At 36.4% G+C, this 15,893-nt stretch overlaps 3 protein-coding genes across 3 annotated transcripts; 2 read left to right on the top strand and 1 right to left on the bottom strand.

Moving 5' to 3' along the window:
• The first annotated feature begins 6 nt into the window (after positions 1-6).
• LOC140975671 (probable pre-mRNA-splicing factor ATP-dependent RNA helicase DEAH5) lies at positions 7-1,920 on the top strand. The gene has a single exon (XM_073439515.1). The coding sequence runs from the start codon at positions 105-107 to the stop codon at positions 1,779-1,781; it is 1,677 nt and encodes a 558-aa protein (XP_073295616.1). The 5' UTR covers positions 7-104; the 3' UTR covers positions 1,782-1,920.
• Positions 1,921-4,445: 2,525 nt separating this feature from the next.
• Positions 4,446-8,034, bottom strand: LOC140975670 (SWI/SNF complex subunit SWI3A). The gene is made up of 7 exons (XM_073439514.1): positions 7,883-8,034; positions 7,160-7,773; positions 6,364-6,849; positions 5,690-5,853; positions 5,548-5,597; positions 5,070-5,236; positions 4,446-4,789 (listed from the first exon to the last, which is right to left on the bottom strand). Exons 1-7 carry the CDS (start codon positions 7,941-7,943, stop codon positions 4,592-4,594), a joined length of 1,740 nt encoding a protein of 579 aa, XP_073295615.1. The 5' UTR covers positions 7,944-8,034; the 3' UTR covers positions 4,446-4,591.
• A 1,185-nt stretch (positions 8,035-9,219) lies between these two features.
• On the top strand, positions 9,220-15,052 carry LOC140975674 (DEK domain-containing chromatin-associated protein 1-like). Its single transcript, XM_073439520.1, has 11 exons — positions 9,220-9,884; positions 10,593-10,626; positions 11,388-11,467; positions 11,600-11,659; positions 11,931-12,041; positions 12,117-12,197; positions 12,308-12,379; positions 13,304-13,805; positions 14,126-14,223; positions 14,311-14,341; positions 14,445-15,052. Exons 1-11 carry the CDS (start codon positions 9,393-9,395, stop codon positions 14,594-14,596), a joined length of 1,713 nt encoding a protein of 570 aa, XP_073295621.1. The 5' UTR covers positions 9,220-9,392; the 3' UTR covers positions 14,597-15,052.
• The last annotated feature ends 841 nt before the right edge of the window (positions 15,053-15,893 follow it).

Genomic DNA, 15,893 nt, shown 5'->3' on the forward strand with positions numbered 1-15,893 from the left:
TAGCCAAGCGAGTCGCTGAGGAGTTTGGCTGTCGTTTAGGGGAAGAAGTAGGATACGCTATTCGTTTCGAAGATTGCACGGGTCCGGAGACGTTGATTAAATATATGACTGATGGTATGCTTCTGAGGGAGATTCTGATTGATGCAGATTTGTCTCAATACTCGGTGGTGATGCTCGATGAAGCCCACGAGAGGACGGTTCACACCGATGTCCTTTTTGGATTATTGAAACGACTTCTGAGACGGAGAACCGACCTTCGCCTGATCGTCACCTCGGCAACTTTGGATTCCGAGAAGTTCTCAGAATATTTCTTCGATTGTAACATCTTCACCATCCCTGGAAGAACTTTTCCGGTGGAAATACTATACGCCAAGCAACCTGAAAGTGATTACCTATACGCATCCTTGATAACAGTGATGCAGATTCACTTGACTGAGCCTGAAGGTGATATACTTCTGTTTTTGACTGGCCAAGAGGAGATTGATTATGCCTGTCAGTGTCTCTATGAAAGGATGAAAAGTTTAGGAAACGACGTTCCGGACCTGATTATTTTACCAGTATATGGTGTCCTACCTAGTGAACTTCAGTCGAGGATCTTTGAACCTACTCCTCCAGGGAAGAGAAAGGTGGTCGTTGCCACTAATATAGCTGAAGCATCTTTGACTGTTGATGGCATAGTTTATGTCGTTGATCCGGGCTTTGCAAAGCAAAACATCTACAACCCTCAACAGGGGCTTGATTCGCTGGTGATAACTCCGATATCACAAGCATCTGCGAAGCAAAGAGCAGGAAGAGCGGGACGGACTGGACCAGGAAAGTGTTATCGGCTCTACACACAGAGTGCATTCCACAGTGAGATGTCCCCCGTTTCGATTCCGGAGATCCAGAGGATTAACCTTGGGATGACTACTCTTACAATGAAGGCCATGGGAATTAATGACCTGCTATCCTTTGATTTCATGGACCCGCCATCACCTCAGGCCCTCATTTTTGCCATGAAACAGCTATATAGATTGGGTGCTCTGGATGAAGAAGGGCTGCTTACAAAGTTGGGAAGAAAAATGGCTGAGTTTCCTCTGGAACCTCCTCTTTCCAAGATGCTTCTTGCCAGCGTTGATCTTGGTTGCAGCGATGAAGTTCTCACCATTATTTCGATGATTCAGACGGGGAACATCTTCTACCGTCCTATGGAAAAACAAGCCCAAGCAGACCTGAAAAGGGCCAAGTTCTTCCAGCCTGAAGGAGATCATCTAACATTACTTGCGGTGTATGAGGCCTGGAAAGGAAATAATTTTTCCGGTCCTTGGTGTTTCGAAAATTTTGTTCAGTCTCGATCACTGAGGAGAGCACAGGACGTGAAAAAACAGCTTCTATCCATCATGGATAAGCACAAATTGGATGTGGTCAGTGCTGGAAAGAACTTCACAAAAATCCGGAAAGCCGTAGCCGCAGGTTTCTTCTTCCATGCTGCTAGGAAAGATCCACAGGGAGGTTACCGGACATTGGTCGAGAACCAGCCGGTTCACCTTCATCCGAGCAGCGCTCTGTTTCGAAGGCAGCCCGACTGGGTCATATATCATGAGCAGGTGATGACAACAAAAGTCTACATCCATGATGTTACTGCAATAAGCCCCGAGTGGCTGGTGGAACTTGCACCGAAATTGTACAAGGTGCCGAATCCCACAAAAATGAGCAAGCGCAAGAGAGAAGAGCGAATCGAACCACTTTACGACAGGCACCATGAACCTAACTCTTGGCGTTTAAGCAAAAGGCGTGCTTAGTTGTTATTGTTGCTGCCCAGTTAACTGTGTTGCTCCATTTGTTTTACGTTCAAGTTTGTACTGTTTTTTCTTCTATTCATTTGTATTAATACGAGTCATGAATTCGAATTACATCAGCAAAGATTAATTCATTTAAATTTCACAACCTTATTTCAGTTGTCTTGTAATATGGGAAATGAAATCACGAGAAAGTAATAATTTTTTTCTCCTCTCGACTTTTCTTTTCTGCTTAATGAAATATATATATCTGTAGAAAAATATGGAAAACTTGTCAGCTCGTGACCTTGTCTAGGAGAATTCATACAAACAGGTAGTTTACAAAGCTTCATTTGAGCTATCAAGCATAAGCACAACACATTGTTCACACCAAACAAGTATGAAACTCCTAAATCAATAACACTTCTGAAACTCAGTACGCATATCATGGTATGTATCAAGAGAAATTTCGACAAAACAACTATCAATTAGGATTAGGTAAAGGGTGTGTGATACGAAGGATCAAAGTATTCCAGTGCTAAGCAAGTTAGTCTAGTTTCATTTGATTGCAAAAGAGATACTGAAAATAACGAAGTTTTTGGACGAAAATCAAGGTTGGAAACTACTTCGGGAAATGGTTTTCGGGCAAGAATCTTGTCCTCTCCAATTGGTAGAAATTGGAAACAAGATTGCAAGAAACTGCAAGGGACTTCCTCTCACTATTGTGGTGGTTGCTGGAATACTTCTCCTACGGACAACATCACAAAACAAGCATGGTGGGAAAATGTTTCGGAAAATATAAGTTCATCAGAACCAACTATGGCACTACATTGCTCGAAGATGCTATGTTTTGAGTTAAGACGCCTCTTAGACTAAAGCCATGTTTCCTCTATATTTCAGCCTTTTCGGAAGATTCTGAAATCGATGCTTGTAAGCTAATCTTGTTATGTGTTGCAGAGGATTTCTTAAACCAAGTGATCAGCCTAAATTCCTGGAAGACGTGGGAGAATGGTGCCTGGAGGATCATGTTAATAGAAGTCTCATCTTAGTGAACAAAAAAGGGCCGGACAGAAAAATCCAAACTATTGGAATCCATGATCTATTGAGGGAAATTTGTATAGCAAAAGCTGAAGAAGTGACTTTCCTACATCATGTCTCATCTACATGGAATGCGTAAGAAGAAACCATAGAGATTCCAAATCGTCGCCTCAACATTCATCGCAAGCAGACTCGTCAGGAATGGCGAATACTAGACTCAAGGGTAAGTGCACTTCTACTCTTCCGGGATATGTATTGGGGACTAATGTCATCTCTATGTTGTAGGCGCCTCAGTATTTCGGATGTACCCTATGTAACTTGGCCGAAGTTGGCAGACGAAATCTCAACATTCGTCAATTTAAGGTACATCGCGTTACGCCCAGATGCTGCCTCAATATCCAAACTTCGCAATCTTCAAACTATAATTGCTCGTAATACCAACTTATGCCTATTGCAAGTACCATATGAAATCTTGGAAATGCCAAAGCTAAGGCATCTGATCATGAACAAACCAAAATGACCACACACACACATATAAAGTTCATATATAAAGATGTGAAGTGAAAGCAACACAAATTCAATTACGAAGGAATATCATCCATCTTAGAGGCACATAGCTTGATTTTGATTTAAACCACAAGTTCTTTTTTTTTTTTTTTTAGTTGGAAGTTTGAAATTTTAAATCACAAATCAATTCAATATTTAAATACATAATTCTTATAAATCAAATTTAATTTGTATTTTAATTTTTGGTTAAAAAAAATCTTCATACTTAAATATTTAACCCCCGTCATGCCATCTCTATTTGACAGGACTTTAAATGGCATTGGAGGAAACAACTTTGGAGGAATTTAAAGCTAAAATTTTGATCCTAAAATATTAAGGTAGTGTTTGCAAATGTTTAAAAAATTATTACGTAACTTTTCTTTTATGAAGTTTTGGAATTTCATAAAAAAAAAAATTTAAGTTTGTGACCCTTTATCCCCCATCTTTATATATATGTGTGTGTACATACAAAGCTTAAGAGATACATTTCTTCATGTAATTACACTGAATCTTCTCCCGCAACAAGAAATTAGTAGGAAAGAAAGCTAAGGCACCCATGAAGTGGGATTTGGTGCTAATATGTATTATATTTTGTGCAGTGTTGACTGTCTCCAAGAAGTGTGGAGGGTGCGGTGCAAGTGGAATTGATCTGAATCCATGCACACTGCCTCAATGCATTGCTGCATGTAGAAAATTGTTGGCGGGCAAGTACGTTGATGAAACATGTACACTTGGATCGAAAGGAAAATACTGTATTTCCCACGTTGATGCAACATGTGCACTTGGATCGAACATTCGAAAGGGAAATACTGTATTTGCTTAGGATGATGAAGGTTCGAGTCTTCAATGATGCTGCGTATTAGCTCATATAATATGTTAAAGTATTCGTTTTCGACCATATAATATGTTAAAGTATTCGTTTTCGACGTATTTTTATCAGCTGATGGGAGATTTGTAACATATTCCTAGACGATATCGAGGACAGAGCATCATTTTGATGTAGACGATGATGCATTGTGCGTCGGTGTTTCTTTCTTCATCTGTCTTCTTTTCCTTGTCTAGTGGGGAAATCACCCTTAGGTTTGGAAGGTTTGGTTGATTTCTTTTGTGTATCTTTGATATTTTTATATGTGAGCATCGTGCAGTCTACACATACTACTGATATATGACCAAATATTTTCTGAGATAAATAATAAAATAATCCGTAACAATTGTGAATATTGCAAAGAAAGCTGATTCTTATTCTAATTTCATCGAACAGTATCAGGTGGATACTTCACAGAGGAAGGTTCCTTAGTTTTGTTTATGCCAGCACTACATATCTTTTGCAACACGTTTAGCCGTTCTGCGACGAGAGATTCTTCGAGTTCCTGGATTAGGGGACCTTCTTTTTCCATAATCGACTCCAGATCATCAAGATATTTCGTCTTGCGATGCACCTTCCTGAGCTGAATTCACATAAAAAGAATGTAAACAAATGCTTCTGGTATCCCAAAAAGCAAGAAATAAAGAATGTATGAATAGAATCATCAAGCCCTGATAAATTGGATGAACTTGAATTCCCAAGAACACTGACTATCAAACCAAATCAAATTTGATTTATGCAATAGCATCAAGAGATTATGGAGAAATTAGGCCCATATCTTGTGAAACCAAGAAATCTCACCAAATCAATTAATCCTAAAAAGGTCATCTTTCTCAATTTCCATTAACAGGAAAAGTAACAACCTGGGCATCCAGTACAGTGGCCATCAAAAGTTCGATTTCTCTCTCCTCTTGATCAGCCAACAACTTGGCGTTTGCAGCAGCAGCACCAAGTGCTGTTGCAGCTGCTGCCCTGGTTCTCAAATTCAACGGTATTATGCTCTTTGTAACAGATGCTTCCTCCAGAATTTCTGTGGATATACGAAAATCAAATATTTAGATACTCAGTGAACCGAAGGCAATACTATACCCCTAATAAATGTCCAACAAAAGAAAAGGGACAAATTAAATTGAACCCCCTCGGTTGATATGTCTGAATTACAAACTTCGCTTCAAAAATAAAAATTACAACCACCCATGTACATGCAACGATTCAGTTCATCTTGGTTTATTAGGAAAGGTGGTAACTAAACATATAGCATATTTATGACTTCGAGGGTTTTTAACTTAAAGACACAAGTTTAGAGTAGATGCAATTTTTGCTGAAAAAATGAACTTGTACCTGATTGATTGTTCCTTCCACTATCAACTGAATGATCAACCTCAGATGCTCTGTGAGAGTGGTGATAATTATTTGATCAACTTAAGCAAATTCATACTTCTAACGTTTATGGGGGTAATATTTCGTTAACATATGCAGATACCTCTTTTCGTTGGTAGTTTGGGGAGACGTTTTTGGGTCAACAAAATCATCATAATCATCAAATATTCCTCTTGAACACTGGTTTTCATAACAAAGGGCTGTGACTGCAGCCTCAGCGGCAGAAGCCGTGATGTGTGGACCCACCACGGTCGAAATACGAGCTACCTGATAAGAGTGTGCGTGAAAATCGAGGATTGCAAATAATATCAACCAATTCATAGCTGAAAATAAGCTTAAATGACATACCAGAAAATTTTTTCTAGCCTAAAGACTCCATTTGCACTGTCAACATCTTCCGTTTTTCAATATATATTAACAAGGGAAATATATTCTTTAATTCATTTTCAAGAATCAGATTTCCACAAGAACAACATTTTGCATGACATGGTCGGAACACTGACACTATATTGCACCAGGAATATTTTTCTTGGCGCAATAAATACTAACAAGAAAATGTGAAATAAAGATCCAGACAGAATTTATTTACAACAGTTAAAATACTTCAAAAATATGAAATAGAACAACTAACAGTCAACAAACGTCCACAATAAAATTTCATGTCCTGTATTGTCTGTTTGGAAATTGCTAAAAAAAATTGCTGATACTATAAACAAAGCGAAGATTTAAAAAAGATGAATGAAGCAGAAATATAAGAAACAAATAGACTACAACAACCTGTTTCATCAAAGAACTGCCATAATCAGAAGTTAGTTCTGTGCGCAATCTTTTCGGTGCTGGAACTTCATTTTCAGTGTCTCCATTTTGACGAGCATCATCCTTCAGCTCATAGCTCAGATTCTCTGCTTTCACAGATTCTTGTGATTCCTCAGAAGCTAATCCTGCTTGTTTATAATGACTATCGTTGTTCACTATATCCAAAAAATTATTCTTTCTATCAGCAGCTCCCACCATAAGATTGCCGAAGGGCAGTTGTATAAGCTTTGATATACAATCCAGTTTGCTTTTTGCCCCAACATTCTTAGCAACAAGATCCCAATCATCTCCATGCTTAACCATGGCTTCTAAAAGAAGTAAAGTTTCTGCTTCAGTCCAGACAGATGCCTGATTTGCACTGTCATTTAGCTTGAAATCGTCAGCAGACATGTTCTTCTCATAATTACCACTTTTGAAACACTTTTCACAAAGAATTAAGCCTCCGTCCTGATGTATGGAAACATTAATCACACAAACACCAGTTAAAAATAACTTATAAAACAAAAGTCCTGATGTATGGAAACATTAATCACACAAACACCAGTTAAAAATAACTTATAAAACAAAAGAAGAAATAAAAACATATTATCAATAAAAAGATGATAGATATTTTGCATCCCGCTGAGTTTATGTTGCACAATATTTACACTTCAATTTCGACAACTTATAATATGAAAATTAAAAACCAGTATAATTAGTGGAAAAAAAACATAAACAATATAACACATAAGCATCAACAGGGAACTATTTCTACTACCTTTGTGTACTCATAGCGGGAAGAATCACAAGTCTCTTCACAGCTCCCACAAACCAAGCTTTTCTTCTTCTCCTGCTGCATCAATTCTCCGTAAACATCCGAATAAGACCCCAATGGTGGCCACTTAAACCCATTATCCCCCACATCCCCAACAAAACCACCACCATCCACCACCACAAACGGGGGCAGGGGCGGCAGCGGCACCACCGGTTTTATAGAATTAGGAGCCGCCACAACTCTCACCCCATACGGGGCTCCCTCCTCCACCTTCACCCTACCCTTCCAACTCTCCTCCTCCTCCTCGCTCCCAAACGGAGCCGTCTTACCACTCCCAACGAAATTATCTCTCTCTTTATCGTCATCAACGTTGAAATTAATGAGACCCCATTTCTCCAAAAAGGTGAAAACTTTGTGCAGGACGCTAACGTCACCGACCAGTGACTTCCTCACCTCGGTGAAAGTCAGTTTTCTTGAAGGGTCCTCTCTGAATTTTGAGATGATGAAATCCCTGTACTCTTTGTAGATCCTGGGTGATCTGGTGATTGAGGTCGCGTCGAAAAATTCCCTCAGAGAAAATCTCTCCACTTCGTGAATGTTTATCCAAGAAAACCAGCCTTCAAATCACTCAAAAAAAAATCACAAAAAAATAAGAAAATAAATCAGGGTTAGGGCAAAAAGATTCAAGCACAAATATCAAAGTATTAACAATGATTAGGGGCTGACTGGAATAGCTTGGAATGGTGTAGAGCTCCAGCTCCTGAGGGCTTCTTTCCATGGTGGCCATTGAGATCGAACCCAATGAATCCCTGCTACTTTTGTTTTGTTGGGGGTTTATTTGAGTTGGGAAGATTTGAGATTCTAAATTTTCTTTTCCTTTTTTTTTAAAGAAGAGATTGATTTAAAAATGTTTTATAGTATTAAAAATATGGTAAAAACTTGTGTGAGACGATCTTACGTGTCGTATTTTATGAGACGAATATCTTATTTGAGTCATCCATAAAAAAATATTACTTTTTATGCTAAGAGTATTACTTTTTATTATGAATATCGGTAGGATTGACTAATCAGATAAAAATTCGTGAGACCGTCTCACAAAAGACCTACTCTAAAAATATATAGACTTGTCACGTTTATATAGACTCTGTCATGTTTGAGCAATCATACAATTTAAAAGTAAATCTAACCGGTTTGGGCATTTACAAAAATTTAAAAGTAAGTTTTTATGAAATTTTTACTCGTGAAACGAGTCAATCTTGTTTATATTTAATTTTTTATTGTTATTGTATTAAAAATAAATATAAATTTTAAAGTAAAAATTCAGTAAAATAGAAAAGATCGGACTCACGTATTCCAGGCAAAGAGGTTTGCAATTTTTTTTAAAAAAACATCAATGACTGCTAACTTATTTGTCAAAAAAAGAAAAAGATAATGGTAACCTCACCATTTACTAATTCATTTATGAATTATATAATTCATTATATAGTAATATAAATACATGTTTATTGATTATCTTAATTTAATTGCAATTAACCTCGACTCCAAATACAAAATATATGTTGGTTAAATAATTGAAATTGATAAAAAAATTAATTAAAAAAATAATCTTTTTATGGGACGCAAACGAGAGAATTTATACTCTTTCAGACTTCCATCCAAAGAGAAAGATGATTTGGTTTTTCGTCAAAGCGAACAATTGAATTCGGTTCAGTTTTGAGTTCATATTTAGGATGAATTGAAAATCGTTTGAAATTAACACCTTTATGTGCGTTGGTGAAGTTTATTCTAAAAACATAAATGTCTATCATATATTTTCATAAAATAAAATGTATATTATAAATTTAATTAAATCTTTTCGTACTGCATATTCAATTTATCGTCACATATATGTATTTGGATATTTTTCAGGAAAAATTGATTAAATAATCTCGGTCAGTTTTTTTTTAAGAAAATTATCTCCTCGATATACACTTGAACAGATTATTTTCTTAAAAAAAAATTAACATCATTTTTTAAAAAAAAATTTGACCGAAGATAAAAAATAAAATAACTCGTATTTTTTCGACCAAAATGTTCAAAAACATATGTATCTCCATTCATGCCCGCCTTATGGTCCAAATAATTTACCCTAAATCCTTGAATACAACTCCTTCAACTGAAGAATCCAACTCGAAACTCTCCTAAAATCTTATCAGGTGATTAGGGTTTTAGGCGGTGGTTGAATCTTTACTGAGTTATGGATTCGGAGAAGGAAACCATGGAAGAGAGCAGGAATCATGAAGAGGAGAAGGATGCGGCTGAAGTTGAAGAAAAGGCCGTTGTTAAGGAAGACGCTGGTGAAGTAGGTGCTGAAAAGTTGGGAGAAAAGGAGGAGAATGGAGATAAAGAAGAGGTGAATGAAAAGGGGGTGGAAATGGGAGAGGAAAAGGGGGAAGGTAAAGGATATGTTGCGGAAGAAGAGGAAGTGAACGAGGAAGAGCGGGGAAAAGGGGTTGAAGAAGAAGGGAGTGGCGACGAAGGAGAAGATAAAGGAAAAGGGAAAGAAGAACTGAAGGCAAGTTCAAAGAAGGGCTCGAGAACAGGTAAGAGCAAAAATGAGAAAGCGGAATTATCATCACCGAGGACGCCAGGAATTGAGAGGCCAACAAGGGAAAGGAAAACAGTGGATAGATTTGTGGTGAACGCAACTGCAAGGGGCTCTGCCACCAAGCTTGTGGCCATTGAGAAGGTACCTTTCAGCCTTGAAATCATAGTCGTTCATGAGAACTTGCAGTTTTCATGTGAATACATTGTTGTTGTTATTATCATTTCTTGGAAATTTTGGCATTTGGATAGGAGAAAGAAAACTTGAGATGAGAAATACTTGTTAAGAATGCAATTTTAAGTGGGTGAATTGTGTAGATACTTTAATAATGTGAGTGGAGAGATAACATACAATGTGGAAAGCAGATTGAAGAAAGATTATATATTGACTAGGTTACTCTGCATATGATGCAGATAGGAAGAATTTATTGGACGTCATTGTAGGTCTATGAACATTTTTCAGTTTTAGATGTGCTTTATTGTGATTTCGAAAACTACAAGGCTGTGTGTAATATTATGCTTTTAAGGGTAAATTGAGGTGGATGAGAAACAAGAGGGAAAATACTTGCTTTTTGTTAAGATCACTTCCACGGTAACAGTGTAGTACTCAGCTGTCTGAATTGAATTTAGTATGCAAAAAGCAATGTGCAAGAATTTTTTAGGGAAGTATTCAATCAAAAACCCCTTAGATTTACATTCATTGTTCTTAGATTTGCCAAAGATTTGGGAGAATGCCTAGAAAATTTGTATAAATAGACTTTAAAGAAGCACCTTAATATTTGATATTTGTTTGAGAGAGGAGGTTTATAAATTATTATTATCAGTACTTACTATATTAACTCTATGCCAACAGGGTCAAGGTACACAGCTTAAGGACATCCCAAATGGTATGATATTATTTTTCCACCTGAATTCAAAGTTACTTTGGCTTTTAGAGTGAAAATCTACATACTGCCCAGATTATTTGTTTTAGGTATCACGGTTGCTGCTTGTTATGATTTGATCAATGTGTCTCTTTGCTTTGGGATGGTTTTGTGATGGTCTACTGGGGGAATGCTTAGGAAGTTTGTAAAATTGGTCTCATTTTTAAATATAGAACTCAATTTACTGTTTGGGCGTATTTTTTTATTTGGTCTCATCTCACTATTTTTGATCCATTACAAGTGTTGTGATATTAGTTTGTGATTTGAACAAGGACCTGGCTGAAGTCTAGCTTGTTGGTGATTGGTCATTGCAAAACAAAGATTTGATCTGTTTGTCAATGTGTGGAAACGACTTTAATCTAAAAGCTGTCCCAGGATGTGTTTTAGACAAATGTTTTTCAGTGAATATTTTGTCAAATACGGGCAAAAAACTAGAAAATTAATTCCACTAAATGCATGAATCATAAGTTCTGTACAGTCGTCTATAGTTATATGATAAGTCTCCTCTTCTTTCCACTAACAGAAACTACCTGAACCAACCAAAACGTAACATTCAAGCAGATGGAAAACATTGTTTTAAACGAACTAATGAAACAACACTACACACAGGTTGCCATCTCAATGCATTTTACCTTGCTGGTTTCCGTTTTTATCTCGTTGCTAATATTGGATGAAGTGATGTTATTGGACCTTTATCTTTTTATCTATGTTATGAATCGTTTCAGTGGCTTTCAAGTTGTCTAAGAGAAAAGCTGATGAGAACCTACAGCTTCTTCACACCATTCTTTTTGGAAAAAAAGCAAAGGTTTCCTTTTTCTAAGTCAAATATTTATGTTCTGCCATCCTGTTATTTTGTTTCATCTTTCTTATGTTCAGGTTTTTCTTAGTCAACTTCTTCCATTAATGTGGAGTTTGATCACTGAATGCTTTGTTACAGGTGCAAACTTTGAAGAAAAATATAGGCCTCTTTTCTGGTTTTGTATGGATTGAAAATGAGGTATGTTCTTTCTTTTTAGGTTATTTGGTGTTACATCCTCGTTATTAAAGTGTGGGTACTAAGTCCTAGAGGAAGGGAACAGAGAGGTGTATGGTTAGGCCTATGTGGCAGTTTTCCAGAAAGACCTAGCTACGTTTTAAAACGACAGGCCATGCTTTGTAGTCAAACTAGTAAAAATCCATTGTTTTAAGTTTTTTGGATCTTGAAGTTGAAGCTATGAATGTGTATTTTCACATTTTAGCTCAGTTTATAATGGGTGTGTGTTTGACAGGAAAAGCAGAGAGCTAAAGTTAAAGATAGGCTTGACAAATGTGTCAAAGAAAAATTGTTGGATTTTTGTGATGTCCTTAATATTCCTGTCTCCAAAGCTACTGTAAAGAAGGTAATCTCGTTATTTGGTTTTGTTTCGGAATCATAAATGTTTACTTCTTTGATCATATGCAGTTGTGTTTTCCAGGAAGAACTCTCGGTGAAGTTACTAGAATTCTTAGAATCTCCTCATGCTACGACTGATATCTTACTCGCTGAAAAGGATAAGGTAAGTGTTACAGATTCGTAACAGCAAGTCTATCTTGTTTTGTGTTTGCTAATGCGTTCAATTGAGCAGCTATATGATATTTCTTCTTTCTTTTGTACAAATCTCTGAAGAGTAAGAAGCGAAAGAGCAAGATCTCAGCAAGCAAAAGTTCTGCTGACATGGCTGCTGGAAAATCGAGAAAGGTTAGGCCTTAATTAATTATAGTTTGCAGGAAAAATATTCTAAATTATATTTTTGAATGCGGAGGAAAGATTTAATAAGATCATATCAATATATTATGGACTTACATTAAAGCACTTGCAATGCACTTTACTTCAATTCAATCTTATTATGCAATAGCGTTGTCTATCCTGGGTATTTGTTTTCAATGCTTCTGATTACATTCCAAAAATGTAATAGTATGTACATTTTAAGGTTGTCGGTTTCTACGACTCAGATATGGTTTTTATCACTCCATGGATACCTGTGTTAACTATCTCCTCGCTGCATTGGTGGTTTCTTTTTTCTTTTTGTTTTTTCCATTAGTTCAACAATCATAACTCACAGCCCTAATAATCACTATGGATTATGATGTGAGGTCACTATCAGTTTCAAGAGTCTGATATAGCATTTAATGCTTTGGTGGCATGGGACCGTTGACTGAAAAAAAAAATTTGTTTGCTAAATCAACTCTTATAAACCACTAATTTTCATTTTCCCTGTTGTTTTGTCGTATTTTTTTTATTTTGATGTATTGATTTTGCGTTAATTTTATTATGTCGTTCGGGAAGGGGAAGTAGGATGGGGTTGATGATACTGATAATGAATGGCTTATATCAAATTTCAGAATGGCAAATGCAATTTTTTTTTCAGTTTTCTGCTATGGTCCCTTTATCTGGCTAGCAAAGCTGCTGGATTGGCAAGTTAAATTGCCAGTTACATGGACCTATTTTGCATTTGAACTTTCAAATCATGGCAACCAATGTGGGAAAAGTTTATATACCAATACAGTATATTGTGAAATGAGTTTGTGAGCTTGCATGTGGTAGAGTTTTATGTCTTCCATATCAGTTAGGTCCTGTATTTGCTTTCACTTTCTAATGGAAGCTGCTCTTATCTGCATTTAGAAACCAAAATTGGACTCTGAATCTGGGGAAATGAGAAAGCATTCAAGCGAGGAACAAGATGATAGAAGTGAGCATTCAGAAAGTGAAGATGACCAGGACGACGACGACGCTGTTTCTGGAGCAGAAAGTGACAAGGAGACAACTAATTCAGTGGAAGAAGATGATCAAGATGAACCCAAAAAGCAGATGGTTCCTGAGAAGAGTTCTTCGAGAACAAGCGCCGAAAAGGAATCTGGAAGTAGGATTGAAAAGAAGTCCAAAGCAGCGAGTAAACAAAGCTCTGCCAAAGCGCTAGACACCCCTGGCAATTCTACCAAAAAGTCTTCCAGTTCAAAGAAACATGTTTCCGAAGCTGAATCCAAGAGTGAAGTAAGGACACCCACGACTAAGAAACGAAAAGTTGATAAGCAGAGTGAGGAAACAAGTACACCTCCAAAGGATACATCTTCAAGCAAGAAAAAGGGTAGCAAGTCTTCTACCAAAGTGGTGGAAAAGGATCAAGGTAACCTTTAAATTTCGTTACAGACTCAAGTTGTTGGAAACTATTCCTTGCCCATGATGTTCTGCTTTATGTTTCTACAATGTCTGTTCCTATCCATAGTTATTAAAAGACAACCAATAACGACTCATGTCGATGTTGCAAATAATGGTGCAATAATTATTCAATTTAGCTTGAACATCCTGTAAGGTACTTTGGATTAAAATAGTTAAATGTTTCTCTGTAATGGTTGATTTTGAGTTTTCAGAATTGCCTGATTCAGTTTTCCAAAGAATTTATTTCAAGGTCTCATTTTAATTTTTTTTTAACCTTTCTTGTGATAGGTAAAAAGGGAAGTAGCAAAAATGCCAAGAAAGAACCCACTAAAGAAGAAATGCATGCGGTGGTAACAAATATACTGAAGGAAGTAGATTTTAACACCGTAAGTTGTACTTCTCCATTTTCGTAGTGTTGGTTATGGTGGATCTTTTATATCTCATTTACATGTTTCCTATATCCTTAAATGCAGGCAACATTATCTGACATTCTCAAACAACTCGGTATGACATCCTTTATCCTCATCATTCTTTTCTACTACATTTTGAGGCCATCTTAATCTTCGGTTGATTTGATGTTGACCATTTGGAATGTGAGTGACATCAGGAAATCACTTTGGGATAGACCTGATGAATAGGAAATCAGAGATTAAAGAAATACTCACGGAAGTCATAAATAACATGTCCGATGATGACGATGCAGAGGCGGCTGAATCTAGAGACGATATAGGAAAAAAGAGCGAGGACGACAAAGAGTAAATTAACAGGCAAAGAACCTTTCCACTGATAGTTTTAGTCTCAATGACTATATCCTTTGGTAATCTTCCATTCGAATTAATTTCGTCTTCAATCGATCGTTTCACTTTTTGCAGATTGTCCATCAAGCCATTAAACGCTGTAATCTTGAGTATGTTGCCCTCTGTTACATGTTGCATTAGCGTTCTGGTTTTTTCTCTCGTCCTTTTTAAAAGTACTGCATAGTTCTTAATTTTATAAATTTTAGTATATTTATATCCAGAGGCTAATTTATATGCAGAAAATGTATGTTTTTATGACAAGTACTAATGATCCAACATCCGTACGAGTTGTAACTTAATTATGTTCTGTCTGAGAAATTGTGTAGGGCGTGTATATTTCAGCTAAACATAGTGTACTGTCCTTTTATTTTTATTTAACAATTTTCTTATGTTATATATATTTTGTTCTTTTTAAACATTTATTAGATAATTAGGTAACCGGGTGTTTTTATCAACGTTGTAATGTATCGAAGTTATATTTTTCATAAAACTTTTTACAATTTATAAACACAAATATGTCGTACTACATTTGTATGTACACAGAAGTAAAACTGAATTAGGATTGAATCGAATAAAAACGTGTTATTTTAATTTTAACTTCAAGATTACTTGTACGTTAGTTTATTTGTATTATATGTATGTATATATACAAAGAAATGCTTTCAAAATTAGAAAAATAGCAATGAATTGCGCGGAAGGGATCTCCCTCTCTCAACCTACATTTTCTTGATAAATGTTAAGGTTCTTGGGAGACGATCGCATGGATCTATGTGATAGGTCGATCTGATCTATATTCAAAGATCTACCGAATATAGGAAATTTGACACAAAATTTGAAATTTTACAGGCTGGGACAAGGTATAATTTCGAAAATATATCCAAGGAACGGATATGTAGATTTCGAATTTATCCAGTATCATGGATAAAGAATAATAATTATCCTAAATTTAAAGTTGATTCAAAAGTTTAAACGCGAAGATAATACTCGATCATGATAGCAGCCAACCCTATAAATAGGAGAGCCATGACATTCGAAATTCACACATCAGAATTCCATTAATATTTTCGAATTCTCTCTAGCTCTCCCTAGGAAATTTTCGAGACTTTGCTCTCTTAGTGTGTTGAATATCGAAGCGCTGCTGCAGTCCAGATTCAGAGTGGAAATTCGAAATTTCCAGTGCAAGAAACCCTTTTCTTTTCACGTTTTTTTCATCAAGAGCTAAGGTAAGTGGACTTGTTTTAAATATTTAATTTCGGTTA

Source organism: Primulina huaijiensis, chromosome 4, assembly GCF_012295235.1.
Source record: "Primulina huaijiensis isolate GDHJ02 chromosome 4, ASM1229523v2, whole genome shotgun sequence".
In the NCBI taxonomy this organism is placed as follows: Eukaryota; Viridiplantae; Streptophyta; class Magnoliopsida; order Lamiales; family Gesneriaceae; genus Primulina; species Primulina huaijiensis.

Coding starts and splice junctions, on each gene's coding strand:
- LOC140975671 (XM_073439515.1), top strand. CDS start 105: ATGACTGATGGTATGCTTCTGAGGGAGATTCTGATTGATGCAGATTTG.
- LOC140975670 (XM_073439514.1), bottom strand. CDS start 7,943: ATGGCCACCATGGAAAGAAGCCCTCAGGAGCTGGAGCTCTACACCATT. Junction 7,774..7,882: donor CACCATTCCAAGCTATTCCA/GTCAGCCCCTAA, acceptor AGTGATTTGAAG/GCTGGTTTTCTTGGATAAAC. Junction 4,790..5,069: donor CCACTGTACTGGATGCCCAG/GTTGTTACTTTT, acceptor ATGTGAATTCAG/CTCAGGAAGGTGCATCGCAA.
- LOC140975674 (XM_073439520.1), top strand. CDS start 9,393: ATGGATTCGGAGAAGGAAACCATGGAAGAGAGCAGGAATCATGAAGAG. Junction 12,042..12,116: donor CCAAAGCTACTGTAAAGAAG/GTAATCTCGTTA, acceptor TGTGTTTTCCAG/GAAGAACTCTCGGTGAAGTT. Junction 13,806..14,125: donor AGTGGTGGAAAAGGATCAAG/GTAACCTTTAAA, acceptor TTCTTGTGATAG/GTAAAAAGGGAAGTAGCAAA.